Source organism: Primulina tabacum, chromosome 3, assembly GCF_025594145.1.
Source record: "Primulina tabacum isolate GXHZ01 chromosome 3, ASM2559414v2, whole genome shotgun sequence".
In the NCBI taxonomy this organism is placed as follows: domain Eukaryota; kingdom Viridiplantae; phylum Streptophyta; class Magnoliopsida; order Lamiales; family Gesneriaceae; genus Primulina; species Primulina tabacum.
This window is the reverse complement of record NC_134552.1, coordinates 43,875,279-43,902,582: the sequence shown is the minus strand read 5'-3', so window position 1 is coordinate 43,902,582 and position 27,304 is coordinate 43,875,279. Positions and strand designations below refer to the sequence as shown.

General features: G+C 37.5%; 1 protein-coding gene and 1 pseudogene across 1 annotated transcript; one reads left to right on the top strand and one right to left on the bottom strand.

Annotated features, from left to right (window-relative positions):
- The first annotated feature begins 1,713 nt into the window (after positions 1-1,713).
- LOC142541091 (uncharacterized) lies at positions 1,714-26,914 on the top strand. Its single transcript, XM_075647654.1, has 6 exons — positions 1,714-2,177; positions 2,354-2,473; positions 2,572-2,625; positions 25,084-25,247; positions 25,817-25,993; positions 26,494-26,914. Exons 1-6 carry the CDS (start codon positions 1,812-1,814, stop codon positions 26,705-26,707), a joined length of 1,095 nt encoding a protein of 364 aa, XP_075503769.1. The 5' UTR covers positions 1,714-1,811; the 3' UTR covers positions 26,708-26,914.
- LOC142538251 (uncharacterized) lies at positions 9,251-10,372 on the bottom strand (annotated as a pseudogene).
- Positions 26,915-27,304: the final 390 nt, after the last annotated feature.

The following is a 27,304-nucleotide window of genomic DNA, read 5'->3' as shown; positions in this document are numbered from 1 at the left end:
CATGTTAGACATATCTGTTATATGCTGTTATATTGTTTTTATGATTGCATGTATACATGATTTATACTGAGAATGTAATTCTCACCGGAGTTATCTGGCTGTTGTCTTGTTTGTATGTGTGCATGGCAACAGGTGGAATATGATCAGGGTCAAGAAGAGAACGAGACTGGACTAGATAGCGTGGAGATCCGGGCTTCGAAGCAACTTAAGATTCAGCACTGATATATAGTTGAACCTAGTTGAATTCTTGTAGATAATACAAGATTTGTATGTTTATGTTTAGTATGTAATCTGAATTGAATTACATTACGTTTCCGCTTTGTATTTAAAAAAAAAAATTTAGACCCTGTTTATTATAATTGGTCGAATTATTCCTAAAGACGATTAAGGAATGAATTAGCGTCCGGGTCCCCACAACTAACATGCTAAATTACCACTTCTTAAATAAGTCTTTATTAACTTATCTCAATACTCCATCTCCAGTGCGGCCTCACTTATTTAACTGAAAAGGTAACAATTAAACTACTGCGTAAAATAAATAAATTTAAAGAAAATAATTTAAATACTCATGCAATAAAAATCATTTTAATTTTAAATACTAGAATTATACATGGCTTATACGCAGTCCAATTTACGGGTTCTACACAGTAGTAGGAGCATGAATCATCCGAACATCTAGAAACAAACTTGTGTACATTTTACTTTCAGTTTACCATTAAGTTTACATAGTCAAGCCTATTATTTGAGCTGTTCTAATATGGATGTTTAGCTTATTTCCGCACATATTTTGTTAGCCAACTCACATTAAAAATTGATAACACCAAGTTCAATTTCTAACCAGACTGAATTATTTTTAAAGAAAAAAATTTGAAGAAATATTTTATTCATTCTTCCTTCTAAACAATTCAACAGATCCTATAAAAATAAAACATAAATCTATATTATATATTTATACATACATTATATAAATGTTGATAACCTTAATAGTCCGAATTTGTGACACAAATTAGTTTTTACGAAAATATTATATATATTTAGATAAGGAATATTATCTCTATAATTTATATATTTAACATAAATTCATGATCATTGTCCAATTATTAATTAAAAATTATAACAAAATATTATAAATCAACTCGATCTGTTGATTCATATTCATAATAGTAACTACATATTGAATTCAATCATCAAAAAACAAAAACAACTTTTCTTTTCATTTTATAAATCAAACATGTATATATTTTCAAGTTTTTTCAAATTAATTTATGTGTTTATAAATGTTCAATTATGTTAAGATATTGCGAGATAGTACACACACAATGTATATGCCATGAGATGCTAGCAAAAAAATCATAACACATCGCATACATCAAATATCCAAATTTTTATTTAGTAACGTAGGGTTCTTATATTTTATTTTTGGACAATTAGGATTTTGCAGCAACGAATTTACTCTCTTTATGGTTACACGAACGACACGAACCATGAGTACTAGCATGCAACATTTGTGCCACGACTTACGAGTATTAGTGTGGAAAATAGCGAGTATTTTGCCATCTACGACATTTTATATGAAATTGGTAAAATTTTAATAAAAATATATACAAATCTCATAAAATAGAGAAATGCAAATAAAAATAAAATTAAAAATAAAATAAAATTGATGGGCAGTTGGGTTGGTCAACCGGATCCAGCTTTTCTGAAACTGGATCGGGTTTTCGGATCAAAGTAGATCTCTGTCCGAATTCACCAAAAAGAAGAAAACAGATTAGCTCTGGATTTGGGGGGGTGGGTTTTGCACACATACATGCATGGCTCCTCTGTGCCTCTACTCCACTGGCCCGGCGTGGCCGCAAAGAAATCACACTGGAATTCGAAATCACTTCTCTATTTGCAATTGCACTCCTCGAGCCCGATCCTTGATTTCGTCTTCTGATACGAGGAACATGGGAGTATTTGTGCTGTCTGATCTGCACACGGATTACTCGGACAACATGAGTTGGGTGAGATCTTTGAAGTCCCGTAGTAGCGAGGATGTGCTTTTGGTTGCCGGTGATGTGGCCGAGACTTGCTCTAATTTCGTTCTCACTATGTCGCTCTTGAAGGACGAGTTCAATCGTGTTTTCTTTGTCCCGGGGAACCACGATCTTTGGCTACGCGGGGAGAAAGCTGACAACGTAATCTTTCACTTTTCTCATTTATATTCTCGTTTTATAAAAAAAAAAGGGTAAGGAATTGGTAATTATCAAATGATATAAATCCAGATATGAGTGAGTACAATTGCGAACTGCACAAAATGATTTTGTTTATACATCCTTACAAGTTTTTCTATGTGATTTTTATTGTTGTTCAGTTGGGTTCTCTCGATAAATTGGATAAGTTGCTGGATGCATGTGAGAGACTTGGAGTTGAAACTACACCTGGCATAGTTGATGGATTGGGAGTTATCCCATTGTACTCTTGGTATCATGAGGTAATTTGTGACCTTGAATCTTCGCAATGCTGTATCAAATAACCTTTTTATTCTTGGTCTGAGTCCTTGGTTCATTTTCTTGACCTGGCTTCTTCCAGAGCTTTGATGGGGAAAGGGACATAACTGGAGTTCGCATCCCTTCTTTGGAGATGGTGATTAACTTTCTTTTTCCTAGTAAGGATTTCGTTTTTTTAATCCTCACCGGACACCTGTGCTCTCAGAAATTTAGATTTGAACAGCCATTTGATGTGTTCTGTTTCTCTGGTGCATTTGAACACTTAACTCTAGTCTTTACAACGGCCACCTTGTTTAAACTTTATATATTTTCTGTTGGAGAAAATCCATATAAATTATAAAATCCATCATGTTAAATCATTAAAAATTTGATTGAAAACTTAAGCGGAAGCATACCTGAAACCATAATTCTGAATTTTTTAGAACGTATCTTGATCTACGTGCTTTTTTCTTAAGAGAATCCTTTAGTTTTCTTTTTGAACTATTTTCTTAATGGGAGAGAAAAATAGGGAACGTGAATGTGCGCGATCCTGACACCATGACCGATATTTAGATAATATCTATCATTATCTTCTGATATTTCTGTTTTAACCTATCGTAAAAACTTAAATTACACTTATATCTTTGCGCATTAAAAGCTCACAACCTATTATAACATTAAAGCCCAATAACCCGAAATATTAATTGAACACTTTATTTTGGGCTTAACTTAACCGACAACCCACAATACATAAGTCACATATAAGCCCATATAAATAAATTGATCCAACAATCTCTCACTTGGGCTATATGTTTAACTTTATAAAATAAATTATCTTTGTGAGAATAAACTTATGAGCTCAAAAATGTTATCATTCCGAAAAGTATCTATAACCAATCTGGTCCATCAATCGCATCAACATAGGATCAAAGCAGTATTCGCTACACTCAAGGTAACTAGACCCATCGGTGGTCGTATATGCCAACGCAAATGAATGGCTTGGATTATGAAGTGGATGTGTAGCATGAGAATTTCATACAATGTGATCATAACATGCCTATTTCCAATTGGTCAACCTTATTGAGATCAAATTTTAAACAATAATCAGAGAACGACTTAACTTGAAATTTAATTCTGCAAAAAATAAACTTTCATAACTATAACTGAAAATGTCTACAACTGAAAAACATTTAAAATAACAAAATCCTACTAAAACTGAATTTCCTCAATTGATATAACACTCATACGGGCAGTGTGCTCATGAAACCGTTTGGGTGGTAGTCCCTTAGTAGGATCCACAACCATGGAGTTTGTACCGATATGCTCAACAGACAACTTTTCTGAATTATTTCTTTAACAATCAGGAACTTGATGTCAATATGTTTTGACTTCGTCAAGCTCCTGTTTGTTATTGCAATACATAACTGCTGATTTGTTGTCACAATGTATTCTTAGTGGCTTTTCGTGCCATCAACTATACACAGTCCCGTGACAAAATTTTGCAGTCATATTCCATGATTTGATGTCTTATAATACGCTACAAACTCAGCAACCATGGTGGAAAAGGCTATGAAAGACCGTTTAGCACTCTTCCAGGAAATGACACCTCCAACAAAGAGATAATGTAGCCCGACGTAGATTTCATACTATCTTGGCATCCAAAAAAATCGAATTCAGTATACCCAATGATCTTAAGCTGGTCCAACATTCGATATATGAGCACGTAATATTTTGTTCTCTGTAGGGTACCGTAAAACTCTTTTGATTGCTTTCTAATGTTCCACTCCTAGATTACTTAGACATCTTCCCAACATTCTTGTCATGTACGCAATATCTGGACTTGTTCAAACTTGAGCATACATTAGACTCCCCACTGCAAATGCACAAGGAATCTTCTGCGTTTCTTTATCCTCAAAATCATTATTGTGACATTGTTTGAGACTTAATTTGTCTCCCTTAGCCACAGAGGTATCCATTAGTTTACAGTTTTGCATCTCATATCGCTTGAGAACTTTCTCGATATAGCATTTATGAGATAATCCAAGAATACCTCGAGAGCCATCCCGATGTATCTAAATACCCAGTACAAAACTACATCACCAAGATCTTTCGTCTCAAAATTCTTAGCTAGAAATCTCTTGGTGTCTTGCAACAACTCTATATTTGTTGTTAGCAAGTAAGATGTCATCAACATATAAAACTAAAAATATGCTTACTCCCACTGAACTTGTACATAATCATCGACTGAATTTATCTCAAAACCAAACGAGATAATCACTTGATGAAATTTGAAATATCATTGTTGATATGACTGTTTGAGCCCATGAATGGATTTCTTTAATTTGCAAACCATATTATTTTTGTCTTTGGACACAATTTTCTGGCTGCACCATATAAATCTTTTCATCAATGTCACCATTTAGAGACGCAGTCTTTACATCCATCTATTAAAGTTCAAGATTGAAATGCGCCACCAAAGCCATTTTAATCCTTAAAGAGTCTTTCGAAGAAACCGAGACAAAGTTTCTTTATAATCAATGCATTTTCTCTGTGTAAAACCTTTAGCGACAAGTTGAGCATTATATCTTTCCACATTGCCTTTCAAATGCCTCTTGGTTTTAAATATCCATTTGCAACCAATGGGCTTCATACTTTTAGGCAATGAGACAAGATCCCATATGTTATTGTCCTTCATGAACTTTATCTCCTTATTCATGGAATCATTCCGCTTTTGATAGCTAGAACTTTCCATGGCTTGACGGAAATTGATAGGATCTCCTTCATCATTCCAATGTTTGCCTCATGTTCTTGAAGAAATACAATGTAATCATCTGGCATTGCATTTCTCGGCTCTCTAATGGATCTCCTTAAAGACAGGTTCTGGAGGTGCTTGAGTTTGTTCATCTAGAATGGGAGGATCTCTAATATTGTCTTCCAGTATTATGTCTTTGTCAAAGTAAGGAATGTGATCCAAATCAATGTCCAATACACTTGTGAGAATATTTACATATTTCTCTTTAAAGGCAATATCTTTTACTTTATCTTCTCCCGCAAACTCAACATCCTCAAGAATCAGGCATTTTCCGACTCAAAAATCGACTTGCTTGTAGGATCATAAAACTTGTACCCCATGATGAAAATATTCAATAAAATGACCGTCCTTGAGCCCAGTTTCTTTTCATTAGGCTTGTAAGACTTTGCCTTAGCTGGACATCCCCATATGTGCAAATGCTTAAGACTAGGCTTTTTGCTTGTCCAAAGTGTCTTTGATCGTTGCCTTAGTTGGTACCCTGTTAATGATATACGATGTTGTAACGTACCGTACTTTTAAACACACTTAAAATTTGCGGAAAAATAAAAATTTTCTTAAATAAGTAATCATCTTTCAAAACGCAATACAAATAAAATGTTTGACAAAATATTTGGAATGTAACGAGCTTGCAATAGTACTTGCTTTAAGCAACATGAAATAATTTCCTTAAAAATCAGAGTAAATGAAATAACATGCATAAAAATCCTTGAAAACTAAGTGGTCCTCGGGTTAGTACACCGCACAGTCCAAGCCAGCTCACTGATCCCCGCCTCTCGTCTTCTCAAACTCGTCCTCACCTGCATCGATCAAGTCTAGTGAGTCTAAAGACTCAACATGTATAAACTGGGAATAGCAAGGAACGTATAATAAAATCACATGCATTTTAAAGTAGCACATACGTATCATAACTTTGAACATACTTACATAAACATAGACGTGCCATCGATTCATAAATATTTTCATAAACGGACTTGCATCATACATACTTAAACATGCATATCATCATCATTTTGCGTAGAGATATGTTTCAAAGCAAGTGATCCATACGTAATGCGCCTAATCAGACTAAACCACAGTACTGGGTTGACAGGGATGTCCACTACCACATTCATAAGATCCCCGGTCATACTTTACCGGGTGGATTGGTCTTTGGTCATACTTTACCGGGTGGATTGGTCTTTGATCATACTTTACCGCTTTCCAATCCTGATCAAAACCCGGTTATACTTTACCGAGGTGGAGAGGTCCCCGGACACGTTCTCCGTCTTCCAAACCCGTTCATAGTTGGTCACAAGACATTTAGCATACCTCAAAAATAGAACATTTTCTTTTTGCACGTCGAACACACTTTAAAACGTCGAGGGCTTCGTTGGAATGCTCTGGACATGCTGCCCTAACGACAACAACAAAGATTTAGGAGATCCCAACGAAGCCTGCAATCAAAACTTGAGAAAACGTAAAGAACATGCATAAATTTTCACAGCTTATGCGGTTTTACGATAAAAATCATATATCTTTCATTTCTTTTCAGAAAATTACGAATTTGCTATAGAATCGAAGATCACACAGAGTACTACAAATCATATATTGAAAACATTTCCAAAAAACCAACCTATATGTTGCAGAATTCAAAATAACAGAGGGTGACGGGTTTTGTGACACAGAAATTTCACAGGTATGCGATTTTACGATAAAAGTCATATATCCCTCGTTTCGTATCAGAAAATTACGAATTTGCTATCAAATCGAAGATAACACAGAGTACTACAAATCATATGTTGAAAACATTTCCAGTAAACCAACCTATAAGTCGCAGAATTCAAAATAACAGAGGGTGACGGGTTTTGTGACACAGAAATTTCCCAGCATTGAGCAGTCCACGAAAATGATCATAACTCACTCGTTTCTTGTCCAAAAATTACGAATTTACTGTCAAATCGAAGGTATCGAAGAGTACTATGTTTTATATGTTGAAAGATTTTCCAGAAAGTCGACCGAAAATTCACAGTACTCGAAATGACAGCAGACTCGGTTTTGAGATCTAAAATTTTGATCCAAAATCGTTTTAAATATTTTTTTGCTCAAACTTTTGCATAACATACACAGTTTTTTAATACAATATACATCAAAATACTTACTACGACATGATCGATGCAAAAATAAAAGAATATACATGTCATTGATGAATATACTCACGAAACGACGATACCGAAGCGGAGAGATGCGAGGGTTGATCCGGGACGAATTGTGGCACGATTTTTCTGCCAAAAACGTGTTATTGCTGAAATTTTTTTGAAGGTGAAGGTGACTGCTGGAGAGAGTAACAAGAACCCTAGCTATCTCTAAAAAATGAAATGAAACACAATGAAATGTGTGTGTGTCTATCGTGAATGTGTGTGTGTGTGAAAGTGTGTGTGCGTGTGTTTTAAAATAAATTAAGGGTAATTAGGGCTAATTAGCTTAATTAAATAAATAATAAGCAATTACATGATAGCATCCCTAAATTTGAAATAAAATGCACATCTGTTAAACTTTAAAAGTTTAAAAATCTTAAAATCACCTAATAAATTAAATTAGGCTTTAAAAATGCTAAAAACTTAATAAATCATTTAAAATGATACTTTCTTGACTTGAAATAAAATACCACATTTTACATGTTGACCAAATCATCGTCAGTCTCTTTTCCTCGATCCCGCATCGAATAATCGCCTGAAACATGAAGCTCGAGAAAACATTTTAACGTGCATCAACTAATCATATACTAAAACTTCAACACAATAACATCAAATTTAAAATACGTTTAAAATATTCCCAACTCAATAAAACAAGAAAGAATTCAGATTTCTTCCAAAATCACAATAAAATAGTCTAATGTGTCATCACAAATTTACTCCACTTCTTTTTCTCCGAAATTTTCAACAACTTGTTCTTCATCGGACACAAAATCAATATCATCATTTTGATCATCATCTTCTTCTTCAGATTCAAAATCATCCTCGTGAAGTTCTCTAACTCTAGAGCTTCTTTGGGGTTGTAGATTTTCATCTGCCCCAGTTGCTTCATCAACTAATTGCCAAGTGAGCCCCGAACCTGGCTCAACTTCATTTTCTTCCCCACCATCCACAATCCAACCTTGTGCATTTGAAATATCTTTTTCAAGAAGGACGCCCATGTTCCTTTCTTTCTCTGTTTTTTGCTTGTTAAACAATCTAGCATTAAATTGGACAAATTCTAGATTGTTCAACCTATGGACATCCAACCTATTTCTTTTCTTTGTATGAATCTAAAAAAACCGAGAAAGTAATCAGTATAGTTAGGAATATGAACATACACTTTAAAAATTAATAATTTATTTTAATTAAAGTTTAAACTTACTCTTCAAATGCACTCCAATTTCTTTCACACCCAGATGAACTTATAGTTAATGAAAGAATCCTCAATGCCACTCTTAGCAAGTTGGATGTGTGAGCACCGTAGGTACTCCACCATGTACATGGATCAAATGTATCGTCATTTTTTTCACATGCTTTTGCAGCCAATACTTTCCCAAATTACCCAGTCTTATCTCTATATTTTGCAAATTCCTTGTTAATAAATTATATCTTGCAGTTCAAACTCATCGGCATGCAAAACTTCAATGCATTCAAAAATCCCTGCCGCGACCTCTTCATAAAGAGCAATAGAACTATCTTTGTAGTAGAAGTAGGGATTCAACAAAAAGGCTGTGGTATGCAATGATGTATCAAGTCTATCTTCATTTTTGACTCAAGAATCACTATGATAGGTTGATAATTTGATTCGGCATCGTTAAGGGCCACCTTGATATCTTCTTTAGCTTGAAGAAGCTCCCCATAACCAATCGGAGAACTCGTACCAAAAGAGCAAATATTTTCAAACAAAGTGTCACACCATTTCAAAAACTCATGCTCATCACAGTAGAGTAAGCCAATTTCTCTTTGTTTGTCTTTGACTATTTACTGTTCTCCCACATATCACTTGTAAACATGGCCCTTAAACTAGATTTTTTCTCAATCAAACTTTGCAATGTGATGAAGTTTGATGCAAACCTGGTAACTCCTAGCCGGACTATGTCTCTTTTCTTCGTAAAACTTCTCATCAATGACAAAGTCTTATGGTGAGCGTAAATAAAAATTGTAAAAGACTTTGCTTGGTCGATAATCTTTTAAATCATGGAAGCTTGCCAATACTTTCAAGCATGAGATTAACAGTATGAGTTGCATATGAACTCCAAAATATCTCTGGCCGCTTTTTTTTCATCAATTTAGCCGCAACCATATTGTTGGTTGCATTTTCTGTTACAATCTGAACAACATTATGAGCTCCTACTTGTTCAACACACTTGTCAACATTACTCAAAAATAAGTCCAGCTGTATGTGCCTCGTCTGAACACTCCTTAGACTCTAAAAATACAGTACTCTCCTTGCAATTAACACACAAATTTAATACGCTTCTTCTTTTTCTATCACTCCATGCATCTGTCATAATCGAACACCCATTCTTTGCCCATTCTTCTTCGTGATTCTTCAACAGTTGATTTGTTCTTTCAACTTTAGCTTTCAAAAGTGGCTCTCTAAGTTGATATTGAGTTGGAGGCTTGAACCCTGGTCCAAATTGACCCACTGCCTCCATTAGTTGCTTGAAGCTATCATTATCCAGAGCATTGAATGAGATTTCATTTTCATAAGCTCATCTCCCAACATATTGTTGAACTTGTTGAGTTATCTCTTTGAAAAGAGCCTCATTTATATTTTTTTGGCGAAGCACTTTACTCCCACTTGAACTTACATTTTGTGGAGCAATCATCGATGCATATATATCCATGGGGCCAAGTAGATGAGGCTTTTTAATTTCATCTATCCCTTCAATTTCAGCATCTTCTTCGTCTAGAGAAATATTCACCTCCGCTCTACGACTTTCTTCTTCCAGTATTTTGTTTTTCTTTTTGTTCCTCCCTTCTAAAATAGCCTGTTTGCACTTATTACGATCTTCTTGAGATGCGATTCGACACCCAGATACATTTCCAGGTATATTTCCTATGTGCTTCTTGATTCTATACACTCCATCCGACATCATTTTCCCACACAACTTACATTTAACTTTGTCGAGGTTCTTAGGATCAATCAACATACCAAACTCCTATCTGATGTCATTCGACTTTCTCTTAAAAATCCCAGATTCAGGCTGAGTGACGGATGTAGTCGACGATGGATTGCTTGCCATTGTCACCTTCCAAATCTTGTTGAATACGAAACACTTAAACCTTTTCATCAATAGACCTGAAAATTTGATGTGATAACACCACACAAACAAACGATAGGTACTAAAAAGCTCAAAGTCACTCCATATATTTTGAAGCATGAAGAAAAATGACACTGAGCAAGCAATGGTATAGTCACAGTAGATTTTTAAGTACATTGATACAAACATGAAACAACCATCATAAGATTACACTGGAAAATTAGTTTGTTAGAGTTGTCTTCATTTGCATACACCAACTCTAATTGCCACACCAGACCACCACACAATACGAGTCAACACCGATAGCTCCCAACAGAGGTTCACAACCTACTACACCATAAACCTCTTGCAAGTTGCACCAATAGCCATCCCAAACACCCATGTTCACAAAAGTTCCACTTTCATGAACCATATAGGATACTGCACATAAATCACAAGGGTCAATACAAAAATACACAAACTGAAAATCAAGCCTCACTAATAGAAATTGCACAACTTTCGGAACATTCCGTAAAAGCTCAATTTTTTACTTATTGAGCCATCCAATTATCAAAAGCTAAATCAAGTTTCTTTGACACTGGCCACCCATTAAAGTAAATAAAAATACAAACATCATGCATATCTTGTACTAAACATCTAGAAGGTAACTTGCTCAATAAGTTGTGACTATACCAAATTATTCCAATACTTATTCCAAATGCACGGCCAATACTTATTCCAAATAATTAAATGCACAGGCCAATACCTTGAACGAGGAGTGCTTCTGGAATGAGGAGTGCTTCTAGAACAAACACCTTGAACGAGGAGTGATTCTGCCTTCTGGAATGAGGAGTGCTTCTGGAAAATAACGAGGAGAAATAAAAGTAGCAGCCCAGAAAGAAAAGTAGCATACCTAGTGGGCCAAAATTTTATTTTTTTAAATGGGCTTTTTAGCGGATCGTTGAATTTTGAAGCCCAAATTTTTTTTTAAAAAAAAATCAGCCCCGCCTAGCACCTTATCGGTGCGGCCGGCACCTTGGCCGCAATTTAGAACATTGTTTAAAATAATGCAAATCATTAATCGTTCATTGCTAAAATCATCTTAAAATTAGGTAAATAATTTAGCAATTAAAATAAATGCATGAGTTTTACGTGTACTGATTTTTGGGCTCTACAATTCCTCCCCCACTTAAATCTTCGAAATTAAATCTTACCAAACAGTTTCGGGTAGTGATTCCTAATGTCTGTTTCGGCCTCTCCAGTGGCTTCTTCCACTGATTGATTCAGCCATCGGACTTTGACCAACTTGGTCACTTTGTTCCGAAGTTTTCGTTCCTGTCTGTCTAGGATTTGGACGGGTCTGTCCTCATACGACAGATCGGGAGCCAATTGCAACGGCTCAAAACTCAAGACATGTGAAGGGTTTGCTATATACTTCCTCAGCATCGAGACGTGGAATACGTTGTGTACTCCGGCCAGATTCGACGGTAGGGCTACACGATAAGCTAGTGTCCTAACTCTGTCAAGAATTTCAAATGGTCCAAAGAATCTCGGACTCAGCTTGCCTCTCTTCCCAAACCTCATAACACTATTCATAGGTGCTATCTTTATAAATACGTGATCTCCTACAGCAAATTCGAGATCTCTCCTCCTCTTGTTAGCATAACTCTTTTGGCGACTCTGAGCGGTCTTCATCCTGTCTCGGATCTTGACCACCACGTCTGCAGTCTGCTAAACAATCTCTGGGACAAGTTCTTATCTCTCACCGACTTCATCCCAATGAATCAGCGATCTGCACTTCCTTCCATACAGTGCCTCATAGGGAGCCATACCTTTAGATGATTAGAAACTGTTGTTGTAGGTAAACTCCACTAGAGGTAGCCTTGATTCCCAATTCCAATGGAAATCAATCACACAATCTTGCAGCAAATATTCCAAAATCTGAATCACTCGCTCAGACTGGCCATCTGTCTGAGGGTGAAATGCTGTACTGAATAGCAATTTCGTCCCCTGGCTGCATGTGAAACTCTTCCAAAAGGACGATGTGAACCTCGGGTCCCTGTCGGACACAATAAAAACTGGGATCCCGTGCAATCGGACTATCTCCCTGATATAGAGTTCTGCATACTGAGTCATGGAGAAGGTCGTCTTCACGGGTAAGAAGTGTGCGTATTTAGTAAGTCGATCCACTATAACCCAAATGGCATTGGATCCTCTGATTGACCTCGGCAAACCAACAACGAAATCTATGGTGATAATCTCTCATTTCCACTCGGGAATAGGGAGTGGCTTAAGCATTCCTGCTGGCCTCTGATGCTCTGCTTTCACTTGCTGACAACTGAGACACTTAGATACAAATCGACGAATGTCTCGCTTCATCCCTGGCCACCAATACAATATCTGTAAGTCCTTGTACATTTTGGTACTTCTTGGGTGGATAGAATACGGAGATGTATGTGCCTCTGTCAAAATATCATCTCTAAACGAATCAACACTAGGCACCCACATCCTTCCTCTGTATCTCACAACACCATCAGACACTATGTAGAGTACATTGCCCTTGGCTTCATCATTCGGTCTCCATTTCTGTAACTGTTCATCTGAAGAATGACCTCTACGGATTCGGTCTAGCAAAGAAGACTGGACTGTCAGATTAGACAGCTTAGGAGTTCTGTCCTTAGGATAAACTTATAGGCCAAACCTCTGAATTTCTGACTGAAGAGATCTCTGCACTGATAGCTGTGCTACGACTGTTACTTTCCTGCTCAAAGCATCTGCCACAACATTAGCTTTCCCTGGATGGTAGCTAATTTCACAATCGTAGTCTTTTACCAACTCCAACCACCGTCTGTCTCATATTCAGCTCGTTCTGCGTGAAGAAGTACTTGAGACTCTTGTGATAAGTGAATATCTGGCATTTCTCGCTGTACAAATAATGTGTCCATATCTTCAACGCAAAGACAACAACAGTTAACTCGAGATCATGAGTCGGGTAATTCTTCTAATGCACTTTCAACTGTTTGGAGGCATATGCTATAACCCGACCATGCTGCATCAAAACTGCGCCTAAACCGAGCTTAGAAGCATCGGTGTATAACACAAAATTACGTTACCTTGATGGAATTGCTAGAACTGGCGCTAAGATAAGAGCTTGCTTCAAAGTATCGAAGATCTTCTGACAATCTTCACCCCAAACAAATTTAGCATTCTTCTTGGTCAATGAAGTGAGTGGCACTGCAATTGAAGAAAACCTCTGAATAAATTTCTGGTAGTAGCCTGCCAAGCCTAGGAAACTACGGATCTCTGACACGTTCTTCAGCCCAACCAATCCTCTCACTGCTGCCACTTTAGCTGAATCTACATCAATGCCACTGTTAGATATGATATGACCAAAAAATGCTACTTTCTCCAACCAGAATTCACACTTACTGAATTTTGCGAACAATTTGCGACTCTGCAAGACTTGCAAAACTTTACCCAAATGCTGACTGTGCTCCTCATGGCTCTTCGAGTAAATAAGGAATGTTGTCAATGAATACTATGACGAACTGATCTAGGTAGGGCTGAAATTCTCGATTCATAAGGTCCATAAAAATCGCTGGAGCATTCGTCACTCCAAATGCATCACTAAGAACTCGTAATGCCCATATCTAGTTCTGAAGTCTGTCTTATGAACATATGCACCCTTTACCTTCAATTGATGATACCCAGAACGTAGATCTATCTTAGAGAACAATGTAGCTCCCTGCCCTGCAACTGATCGAATAGGTCCTCGATCCTTGGTAATGGGTATTTTTTCTTGATTGTTACCTTGTTCAATTCTCGGTAATCGATACACAACTTCATGCTCCCATCTTTCTACTTTACTAAGAGCACTGGTGCGCCCCATGGTGAGAAATTAGGACGGATGAATTCTTTGTCTAGGAGCTCCTGAATTTGCTGCTTGAGCTCTAACATCTCTGCTGGAGCCAAATGGTACGGTGCCTTAGAGATTGGCACAGTGCTTGGAATAAGGTCAATAGTGAGCTCTATCTCTGTCTCTGATGGAAGTCCTGTGACATCGTCTGGAAAAACGTCAGGGAAATCCCTGACAACTGGCAAATCCGCTAACGATGGGGTAGGTGCGTCAGGTGTTGAAATAATACTGGCCAAGAATGCCTGACACTCTTTATTCACTAAGTCTCCGTACCTGCATGCAAGAGATCATGCGAGGGAAACTTCTCCACCTGTCTGGCTCAAAAAGAAATTGCTCCATGCCCAACGGTCTTACCAACACTGATCTTTTCTGAAAATCAATTAGAACTCTGTTCTGCATCAGACAGTCCAACCCTAAAATAACATCAAACTCTGGCATTGGCAACACAATCCGGTCGGCGTAAACCAAGTGGTCATGTAGTTCAAGATCAATATCTCTGACCATGCTAGTAGCTGATAACTCCTCCCCTGATGGGACTGTCACGGAGTAGCTCACGTCGAGTCCAATGGACTTGACACCTAAATGATTGGCGAATGTCTCTGAGATAAAAGAGTGAGTGGCCTCGTAATCTAACAAGACCTTCGTGGCTACTCTCTTTATGAAGATATTTCCAGTCAACAAAGTCGTGTCTGGGTTCGCCTCCTCGGTATGCGTGGCGAACACTATCCCCTGGGTTGGCTGCCTCCGCTGCGGGAAGTCCCTCAGCATATGATCACCGGCTCCGCACTTGAAGCATTTGCCAAAACCCCATAAACACTGGCCCATGTGCTGATGGTTGCACTTCGGGCACACTGGGTACTCAGGCTTTCGAGGAGCCTTCTTTTGCTGAATAGGATCCTTGCGTTTTGGCGGTCCTTGAAATGGCCTCTTTCCCTGTTGTCCCTGAAAATGCCTCTTAAACTGCTGCTGCTGCTGAGGTGCCTGATAGGGCCTCTTCCCTGTCGGATCATTATGAATATCCCTCTGGTCCTGCTCTGCCGCCAAGGCTCTCGACACAGCCACAACATAGGTAGTAGGACCAGCAACTCTAACATCACGGCGCAAGATCGGCCGTAAACCATCAATGAAATGCCTCTGCTTCTCCCGGGCATCATTAGTAATTAGGGGCACAAAGTGACACCCCCTCTCAAATTTCCTCACAAACTCGGCTACAGTGGTGTCTCTCTGTCGCAAAGTCATAAACTTCCTGGTCAGTCTGGAGCGTACTTCCTCATTGAATTACTTGGAGTAGAAGACTTCTTCAAAACCATCCCAAGATAGAGACTGCAAGTTCACTGACACAGACGCGCTCTCCCACCACAATATAGCGCCCCCTGTCAGCAAAAAGGTGGCACATCTAACTCTGTCTGCATCCTACAGCTCCATGAAAGCGAAATTCACCTCGATGTACTTAATCCATCTCTCAGCTATCATCGTGTCAGTAGTCCCCGAGAACTCTTTTGGGTCCATCATCCTAAACCCCTCATATACTGCCTCTGGCCTGGGCCTCTCCCCTGTATCTACTCCTGCATTGTTCCCTGCAAGCATCTGTGCGAAGAACTGAGTCATGCCTGCAAGCATCTATGCCTGCATATCTGGCGTGGGCGAGGAGGAGTGGTCCTCTCCTCATCCCGAGCCTCTCTGCTCTCTTCACGTGCTCCTCGTGCAATCATACGTCTAGGATGCATTCTATTCCAAAATTTACTCAACAAGTAAACCAACATGCATGAACATAATATCTATATCATAAGAAGCACGTAAATCGAATTTAAACAAGCACATGCTGAAATCATGACTTTGATGCTTACTACATGATAGAATTTTAAAACTTTAAAACTTACAGACTTGAGACGTGATTTCGTGAGCTTCTCGCAACCGGCAGCAGGCATAACCCTTTAAAAGAACATCATTCTGATACCAACTGTAACGTACCGTACTTTTAAACATACTTAAAATTTGCGGAAAGATAAAATTTTCTTAAATAAGTAATCATCTTTCAAAATGCAATACAAATAAAATGTTTGACAAAATATTTAGAATGTAACGAGCTTGTAAAAGTACTTGCTTTAAGCAACATGAAATAATTTCCTTAAAAATCAGAGTAAATGAAATAACATGCATAAAAATCCTTGAAACTAAGCGATTCTCGGGTTAGTCCACCGCACAGTCCGAGCCAGCTCACTGATCCCCGCCTCTCGTCTCCTCAAACTCTTTCTCATCTGCATCGATCAAGTCTAGTGAGTCTAAAGACTCAACATGTATAAAATGAGAATAGCAAGTAACGTATAATAAAACCACATGCATTTTAAAGTAGCACATACGTATCTTAACTTTGAACATACTTACATAAACATAGACGTGCCATCGATTCATAAATATTTTCATAAACGTATTTGCATAATACATACTTAAACATGCATATCATCATCATTTTGCGTAGAGATATGTTTCAAAGCAAGTGACCCATACGTAATGCGTCTGATCAGACTAAACCACAGTACTGGGTTGGCAGGGATGTCCACTACCACATACATAAGATCTCCGGTCATACTTTACCGGGTGGATTGGTCCCTGGTCATACTTTACCGCTTTCCAATCTTGATCAAAACCCAGTTATACTTTACCGGGGTGGAGAGGTCCTCGAACACGTTCTCCGGTTCCAAACCTCTTAAACTGCTGCTGCTGCTGAGGTGCCTGATAGGGCTCTTGCCCTGTCTGTCATTATTATATCCCATCTGGTCCTGCTCTGCCGCCAAGGCTCGACACAGCCACACATAGGTAGTAGGACTAGCAACTCTAACATCACGGCGCAAGATCGGCCGTAAACCATCAATGAAATGCCTCTGCTTCTCCCGGGCATCATTAGTAATTAGGGGCACAAAGTGACACCCCCTCTCAAATTTCCTCACAAACTCGGCTACAGTGCCGTCTCTCTGTCGCAAAGTCATAAACTTCCTGGTCAGTCTGGAGCGTACTTCCTCAGTGAATTACTTGGAGTAGAAGACTTCTTCAAAACCATCCCAAGATAGAGTCTGCAAGTTCACTGACACAGACGCGCTATCCCACCACAATATAGCGCCCCCTGTCAGCAGAAAGGTGGCACATCTAACTCTGTCTGCATCCTGCAGCTCCATGAAAGCGAAATTCACCACGATGGACTTAATCCATCTCTCAGCTATCATCGTGTCAGTAGTCCCCTAGAACTCTTTTGGGTCCATCATCCTAAACCTCTCATATACTGCCTTTGGCCTGGGCCTCTCCCCTGTATCTACTCCAGCATTGTTCCCTGCAAGCATCTGTGCGAAGAACTGAGTCATGCCTGCAAGCATCTGTGCCTGCATATCTGGCGTGGGCGAGGAGGAGTGGTCCTCTCCTCATCCCGAGCCTCTCTGCTCTCTTCACGTGCTCCTCGTGCAATCATACGTCTAGGATGCATTCTATTCCAAAATTTACTCAACAAGTAAACCAACATGCATGAACATAATATCTATATCATAAGATGCACGTAAATCGAATTTAAACAAGCACATGCTGAAATCATGACTTTGATGCTTACTACATGATAGAATTTTAAAACTTTAAAACTTACAGACTTGAGGCGTGATTTCGTGAGCTTCTCGCAACCGGCAGCAGGCATAACCCTTTAAAAGAACATCATTCTGATACCAACTGTAACGTACCGTACTTTTAAACATACTTAAAATTTGCGGAAAGATAAAATTTTCTTAAATAAGTAATCATCTTTCAAAATGCAATACAAATAAAATGTTTGACAAAATATTTGGAATGTAACGAGCTTGTAAAAGTACTTGCTTTAAGCAACATGAAATAATTTCCTTAAAAATCAGAGTAAATGAAATAACATGCATAAAAATCCTTGAAACTAAGCGATTCTCGGGTTAGTCTACTGCACAGTCCGAGCCAGCTCACGGATCCCCGCCTCTCGTCTCCTCAAACTCTTTCTCATCTGCATCGATCAAGTCTAGTGAGTCTAAAGACTCAACATTTATAAAATGAGAATAGCAAGTAACGTATAATAAAACCACATGCATTTTAAAGTAGCACATACGTATCTTAACTTTGAACATACTTACATAAACATAGACGTGCCATCGATTCATAAACATTTTCATAAACGTATTTGCATAATACATACTTAAACATGCATATCATCATCATTTTGCGTAGAGATATGTTTCAAAGCAAGTGACCCATACGTAATGCGCCTGATCAGACTAAACCACAGTACTGGGTTGGCAGGGATGTCCACTACCACATACATAAGATCCCCGGTCATACTTTACCGGGTGGATTGGTCCTTGGTCATACTTTACCGCTTTCCAATCTTGATCAAAACCCAGTTATACTTTACCGGGGTGGAGAGGTCCTCGGACACGTTCTCCGGTTCCAAACCTCTTAAACTGCTGCTGCTGCTGAGGTGCCTGATAGGGCCTCTTGCCCTGTCTGTCATTATTAATATCCCTCTGGTCCTGCTCTGCCGCCAAGGCTCTCGACACAGCCACAACATAGGTAGTAGGACCAGCAACTCTAACATCACGGCGCAAGATCGACCGTAAACCATCAATGAAATGCCTCTGCTTCTCCCGGGCATCATTAGTAATTAGGTGCACAAAGTGACACCCCCTCTCAAATTTCCTCACAAACTCGGCTACAGTGGTGTCTCTCTGTCGCAAAGTCATAAACTTCCTGGTCAGTCTGGAGCGTACTTCCTCAGTGAATTACTTGGAGTAGAAGACTTCTTCAAAACCATCCCAAGATAGAGTCTGCAAGTTCACTGACACAGACGCGCTATCCCACCACAATTTAGCGCCCCTGTCAGCAGAAAGGTGGCACATCTAACTCTGTCTGCATCCTGCAGCTCCATGAAAGCGAAATTCACCACGATGGACTTAATCCATCTCTCAGCTATCATCGTGTCAGTAGTCCCCGAGAACTCTTTTGGGTCCATCATCCTAAACCTCTCATATACTGCCTTTGGCCTGGGCCTCTACCCTGTATCTACTCCAGCATTGTTCCCTGAAAGCATCCGTGCGAAGAACTGAGTCATGCCTGCAAGCATCTGTGCCTGCATATCTGGCGTGGGCGAGGAGGAGTGGTCCTCTCCTCATCCCGAGCCTTTTTCTTCTCTTCACGTGCTCCTCGTGCAATCATACGTCTAGGATGCATTCTATTCCAAAATTTACCCAACAAGTAAACCAACATGCATGAACATAATATCTATATCATAAGATGCACGTAAATCGAATTTAAACAAGCACATGCTGAAATCATGACTTTGATGCCTACTACATGATAGAATTTTAAAACTTTAAAACTTACAGACTTGAGGCGTGACTTCGTGAGCTTCTCGCAACCGGCAGTAGGCATAACCCTTTAAAAGAACATCATTCTGATACCAACTGTAACGTACCGTACTTTTAAACATACTTAAAATTTGCGGAAAGATAAAATTTTCTTAAATAAGTAATCATCTTTCAAAATGCAATACAAATAAAATGTTTGACAAAATATTTGGAATGTAACGAGCTTGTAAAAGTACTTGCTTTAAGCAACATGAAATAATTTCCTTAAAAATCAGAGTAAATGAAATAACATGCATAAAAATCCTTGAAACTAAGCGATTCTCGGGTTAGTCCACCGCACAGTCCGAGCCAGCTCACTGATCCCCGCCTCTCGTCTCCTCAAACTCTTTCTCATCTGCATCGATCAAGTCTAGTGAGTCTAAAGACTCAACATGTATAAAATGGGAATAGCAAGTAACGTATAATAAAACAACATGCATTTTAAAGTAGCACATACGTATCTTAACTTTGAACATACTTACATAAACATAGACGTGCCATCGATTCATAAACATTTTCATAAACGTATTTGCATAATACATACTTAAACATGCATATCATCATCATTTTGCGTAGAGATATGTTTCAAAGCAAGTGACCCATACGTAATGCGCCTGATCAGACTAAACCACAGTACTGGGTTGGCAGGGATGTCCACTACCACATACATAAGATCCCCAGTCATATTTTACCGGGTGGATTGGTCTCTGGTCATACTTACCGCTTTCCAATCTTGATCAAAACCCAGTTATACTTTACCGGGGTGGAGAGGTCCTTGGACACGTTCTCCGGCTTCCAAACCCGTTCATAGTTGGTCACTAGGACATTTAGTATACCTCAAAAATAAAATTTATTTTTTTGAACGTCGAACACACTTAAAAACGTCGAGGACTTCGTTGGAATGCTTTGGACATGCTGCCCTAACCACAGTAACAAAGATTCATGAGATCCCAATGAAGCCTGCAACCAAAACTTGAGAAAACGTGAAGAATGTGCACAAATTTTCACAGCTTGAGCGGTTTTACGATAAAAATCATATCTCTTTCATATCTTCTCAGAAAATTACGAATTTGTTATCGAATCGAAGATAACACAGAGTACTACAAATCATATGTTGAAAATTTTTTCAGAAATCCAACCTACAAGTTGCAGAATTCAAAATAACAGAGTGTGACGGGTTTGTGACACAGAAACTTCACAGTTTGTGCGATTTTACGATAAAAGTCATATAACCTTCCTTTCGTATCAGAAAATTACGAATTTGCTATCAAATCGAAGATAACACAGAGTACTACAAATCATATGTTGAAAACTACCTATAAGTCGCAGAATTTGAATTTATTACCATTCAATGATCTTGAATCTTGAGCTAGTCCCACGAAAATAATCATAACTCACTCGTTTCTTGTCCAAAATTACGAATTTAATGTCAAATCGAAGGTGTCGAAGAGTACTACGTTTTATATGTTGAAAGTTTTTCCAGAAAGGTGATCGAAAAATCACAGTACTCAAAATGACAGCAGACATGGTTTTGAGATCTAAAATTTTGATCCAAAATCGTTTTAAACATTTTTTTGCTCAAACTTTTGCATAACATGCACAGATTTTTCATACAATATACATCAAAATACTTACTACGACAAGATCGATGCAAAAATAAAAGAATATACACGCCTTTGATGAATATGCTCACGAAATGACGATACCGAAGCGGAGAGATGCGAGGGTTGATCCGCGACTAATTGTGGCACGATTTTTCTGCTAAAAATGTGTGATTGCTGAAATTTTTTTGAAGGTGAGGGTGGCAGCTAGAGAGAGTAACTAGAATCCTAGCTATCTCTCAAAAATGAAATGAAACACAATGCAATGTGTGTGTGTGTGTCTATTATGAATGTGTGTGTGTGAGAGTGTGTGTGCGTGTGTTTTAAAATAAATTAAGGTTAATTTGGGCTAATTAGCTTAATTAAATAAATAATAAGCAATTACATGATAAGTAAAATACCAATTCTCCACTAAATTACTAACATCCTTAAATTTGAAATAAAATGCACATATGTTAAATTTTAAAAGTTCAAAAATCTTAAAATCACCTAATAAATTAAATTAGGTTTTAAAAATGCTAAAAACTTAATAAATCATTTAAAATGACACTTTCTTGACTTGAAATAAAATACCATATTTTACAAATCGCCCAAATCGTCGCCGGTCTCTTTTCCTCGATCCCGCATCGAATAATCGCCTGAAACATGAAACTCAAGAAAATATTTTAACGGGCATCAACTAAACATATAATAATTTAAAATAATGCAAATCTTTAATCGTGCATTGCTAAAATCATTTTAAAATTAGGTAAATAATTTAGCAATTTAAATAAATGCATGAGTTTTACGTGTACTTATTTTTGGGCTCTACAGATGTGGTCCTTAGTGTTTCTCCCCAAAGTGATTCCAGTAAGGTGGAATGATTAATCATACTCCTAACCATGTCCTTAAGCGTTCTGTTTCATCCTTCAACAATACCATTCATATTGGGCGAACCTGGCATAGTATACTGTGGGACGATACCGCATTCCTCTAGGAATCTAGCAAAAGGTCCTGGACGTTGTTCACCTAAACCGTCATATCTACTATAGAATTCACCACCCAGGTTAGATATGACGTTTTTAATCTTTAAGCCAAGTTGATTTTCAAATTCAACTTTATAATTTTTGAACACGTCTAATGACTCTGCCTTTTCATGAATGAGATAAATAAAGCCATATCTTGAAAAATTGTCTGTTAACGTTATGAAATTTTGTTTACCATTCCAAGAAGCCGAAGAAAATGAACCACAAATATAAGTATGTATAAATTCTAAGACACCTGAACTTCTGTTGATTTCAAATCTCCTTTTGTTGGTTTGTTTTCCATTTATACAATTAACACAATTATTATAATATATGTAGTCAAAAGATTCGAGAATTTCATCTAACAGGAGTCTCTTTATTCTCTTTTTAGAGATATGACCTAATCTCTAGTGCCATAATGCAGCTGAATTCACATTGTTTAATTTTCTTTTAGTGTCTCTACTTGTTTGCAGGAATTCATTAAATGAAGCAATAACATCCAAAGAATAAAGATTATAGTATACAGTTAATAAAGAATCAGAATCAACCAATTTTGTATAATGAAACAAGTTGAACATTTCACTTCTAAATGAACAAGAATTACCGAATTTATCCAATGCAGAAATAGAAATGAAATTCCGTCTAAAAGATGGTACAACGAATGTTTCAAAGACATCCAAATGTATTTAAGTCTTTAACAATAATTTAAATTTCCCTATTGCCTGAACTTCAACTTTGTTGTCGTCACCATAGATGAATCTTTCAGTATCACTTGATTTTCAGCAATCTTTTTCTTTCCTTTATCCTTCGAGGTAGAGGCAAAATGAGCACTTTCTGTCTTGTCTTGCTTCAACCTTTCCTCTTCCTGAACATATTACAAGATGGTCAAGTCTCTTTCTGACAGTTATAGCTCACATTAAACTGATTGAACTGTGGATGAAGAAATATCAAAACCAAATGCACCATCAAGTCCTCAAAGAAGTCAAACTTCAGTGCTTTCAACCTTGAAGCAAGATGAGACATTTCTATAATGTACTCCCTTATATTGCCCTTACCCATGTACTTCATTGAAATGGGGCTGGCCAAAAGTGTATAAATTTCAGACTTTTCATTTTAGCAAGCCTCTTTTCGAGGTGTTGAAGGAAAGCTTTAGCCGTAGCAATGCACTAGACATTATGCCCTTGAATGTTTTTGGAATGACACATCATCATACACATGCGATTCGAGTTTTCCCACTTTTTAAACTCTTCTTTTCATCAGAGGTACTCTTATCTGTAATGATGGGAGGAGAGTCAACCGTTATCGCAAGGTCCAAATCCTTGACTCCGAGAACAATCAATAAATTTTCTTGCCACGATTTAAAATTGGAGCCATTTAGCAATATATACATGTTCAACTAAATATCCAAATAAAATAATCAATAAATTCAAATAATGTAAACCCCATAAATAGGATACTGATCACTCCCAAAAATGTTTTATGTTTGGACAAAAAATTAATTTGCAAGTGATATTCTGACGCAGCAGTCAAACACTGATAATAACTATTATGTCAAATAACAACCTTCCTTTGGGTCGATTTAGTATTCACTGAAAATCGAACAACTATCACATGTTTATTACCACAAATGCATATATAATTATATTAAATATTAACCTTCATTTGGGCCGATCAATATCCATATATATCAAAATTATTTTGTATTTCAAAATAAAATTAATTTCCATAAAAGATGTCACTTTGGCGACAGTTTTTTTCAATCAGTCTATTTTAAAATATATATAACCTTATCATTATTTTAATAATTGAATATTTATTTTAAATCAAATAAACCTGAACCATTAAAAATGTTTTTTTCCCGAAAATTCTGTATGACGCGCATGTGGGTGCCCCAAAATAGCACCCTGCATGCCTGGGCCTGTCTAGGACAGTCCTCAGCGCGCGGGTGCGCCCTGAGGGGGAGCCCCGCGCGCCGGTCTTTCTGCCTGGGCCTGGGTACCACAGCGCGTTTGCACCTGCTTGGATAGACCGTGGTGCGGGGCGCGCCCAACTCGGCGCTGTCATGGTATCCTAAAAAACTGTATCTGTACGAATCGTCGTTTTTCCAGTGTTGAAAAGTTGTAGAAATTGTGCAACGACCCTGTAGTTTTGAATTTATGAATATTTTTTTATAATAAAATATTGAACCGTAATTCGAAACTATCCACCTGAATCCATGAAAAATTTGTTTCAACCAAAATATTTTCTAAATCTGAAGCTATATAAAAAATTTTCAAATAAAATTTTCTTTTCCAGATCTGGATCCAAAAATATCTCAAACTTTAAACAAATCTCAATAATTTTCAGAGAATTAGGTACGTAATTGCGAACGATCTGGGAACTATGACCCATATATAAATAACGTCTATCATTATCTTCTGATATTTCTGATTTAATCCATCATAAAAATAGAAATTACACTTATGTCTCTACATATTAAAAGATCACAACCTATTAAATGCACTAAAGCCCATACATAATTATTCACATATAAGTTCATATAAATAAAATTGATCCATCATTTTCATCATCCATATATTTGGGTGATTACATTGTTTATACTGCAAATTCTGTCCTAAGATATTGAATGTTGCGCTGTTAGGCATGCAAAGACTTTCATATATGCAAATGGCCTGATGAATTGAAAAATGAAGAGTCTTCGCTTGCTAAGCATTTTGATTATTTGAATGACAAGAACTGGGACGTAGTCGAAGATATCCAGAAGAGATGCAGCCATATAATTTCATTCTCTCACTTTGTTCCGAGGTCAGTCAATCTTTTTTATGCAATTAGAAGCTATTTGATTTTGTTGGGTACTCATGGACACACCATGACGTCTCAGAATTGTTACCTCCTTTACAAGTGTTTTGTAGAATGAATTCGTAGATGCTGTAGCATCTTATAATTTATGTCGTCCATCCTATGTGCAATGTATAGCTCGTTGTGTTTCCATTTATAAAAATATACTCCTTACTCAATTGGTTGTTTTTATTTAAAATAAAGTGATTTTTATTTTACTAAACTCAGCTTATTTGGAGGGACTTTTTGGATAATGAGGCTTCGACCAGTTAATCTCAATATCTGAACAGGCTTGGATGTTGAATAAGCTTTGTCGGCATAGTTTATTTCTTCTGTTATCCTCTAAACTTGTAAAATGGGGACAGTGTAATTGTGAAGTGCTGGGAAAGTTTTTTGTTTTTGGCTCTAATATTTTCTGATATCTGAATTTATATCAATTATCACATATCAATGGATTCCAACCGATAAACCTCTTTATCCGTTGGCACAAGCATTTCAATTGGAGGAACTACATATTTGCAAACTCTTTTGTGCAGGCAAGAGCTGTGCCCTGAAAAAAGAATGCTTTTCTATCCAAATCTCCCAAAAATCATTGGTTCCATCTATCTTGAGAACAGAATAAGATGTATACATGGAGCTCAAGGGAGTCCATCAGCGTGTCATGTGTTCGGTCACACCCATTTTTGTTGGGATGCTATTCTTGATGGTATCAGGTAGTTATAATCAATTCCCCAATCACATATCCAACAAACAATTGTTTTCAATGTGTTAGAAAATCACTTAAATATTGTGTTGTGTGACTGAGTTTTCACTGTCTAGGTTATGGGTTTGTAACAGTTTATGTTTCAATATGTTTTTTGATAGAAACACAACCTGTACCCAGAGGGCGGCTTGGCTCTGAGCCTCTATACTCTACCAGTAAATAAAATGCACAGGTCGAAGTGTATACGGGGGAGAATTAGGCTGAAACTTCTTAGTGGAATACAAACAATACCAGACTACATAGCAATCTGGAGCAAGAGAGAGCATAATCCTATCTAACCTTAACCTAGTTCAATTATCTCTCAAGAAGATAGCTAGGTTCTTCACAAAACACCTATTTGAACTAAAAACATTAATTACTGCATTGTTCTGTAGGTGTTGTATCACCCATCCTATAGAGGTGAGAAAATGAGACTATCGATTAAATCCTTGTTTTGATGACTAAATGCAGGTATGTGCAGGCGCCATTAGCTTACCCAAGGGAACGACAAAGGAAAATGAATGGAGGTGAAGAATGGCTGCCATTCTGTATATACGAGGGTGGACATTTTGCAGAGAAACACTCCCCTTGCTATTGGTCTGATTATTACTCAATCAACCCCAGAACTCCTGATATCATTGAGCTTGCCCCTTGGGTAGCCAGGTTCTACAATACTAAAAATTAGGATGATAGAGGAATTATTATATCGTTAGTGTCCTTTTTTAGGCAAATGAGAAGATAGGGTCTCTGGTGCTGCATAGGATTATATTCATTTCTTTGTCTTCTTTGTATTGGTATGCTGCAGCATCATATTATATATGGACTTGTATCTTTTTATTTAAATAAATCACAGCTCAATTTTATTTAAATAAACACAAAAGATTTCCCAAATGATTCGCAAATAATAGAATAGTTGGTTTTGTACGACTAAGATAGTAGCTTTTCTTGTATCACATGGGGAGGAGGTTCTTTAATCGAACCTGTCATCATCTTTATAATCGAACCAGTTCTCTTTATTAGGAGAAATGACCCTTCCCCTAGAATCCAAACCAGTCATTTATTGGTGTACCGTTTTCTCCTATCCAATACGCAACAGAAGTTTTAAAATTTTTGTTTTGAGGGGGATCGTATGATTTAACCCTTCATATGATATTCATATTTGATTTACCTTTACGTTTAAGAACACTGGACTCAAAATCAGTTCAAGATTAGTGAAGTTGATCTTTCTTGTAAATTCTTACGAACGATTACTGGAATCAACCACCTTCTTCAATATTCTGAA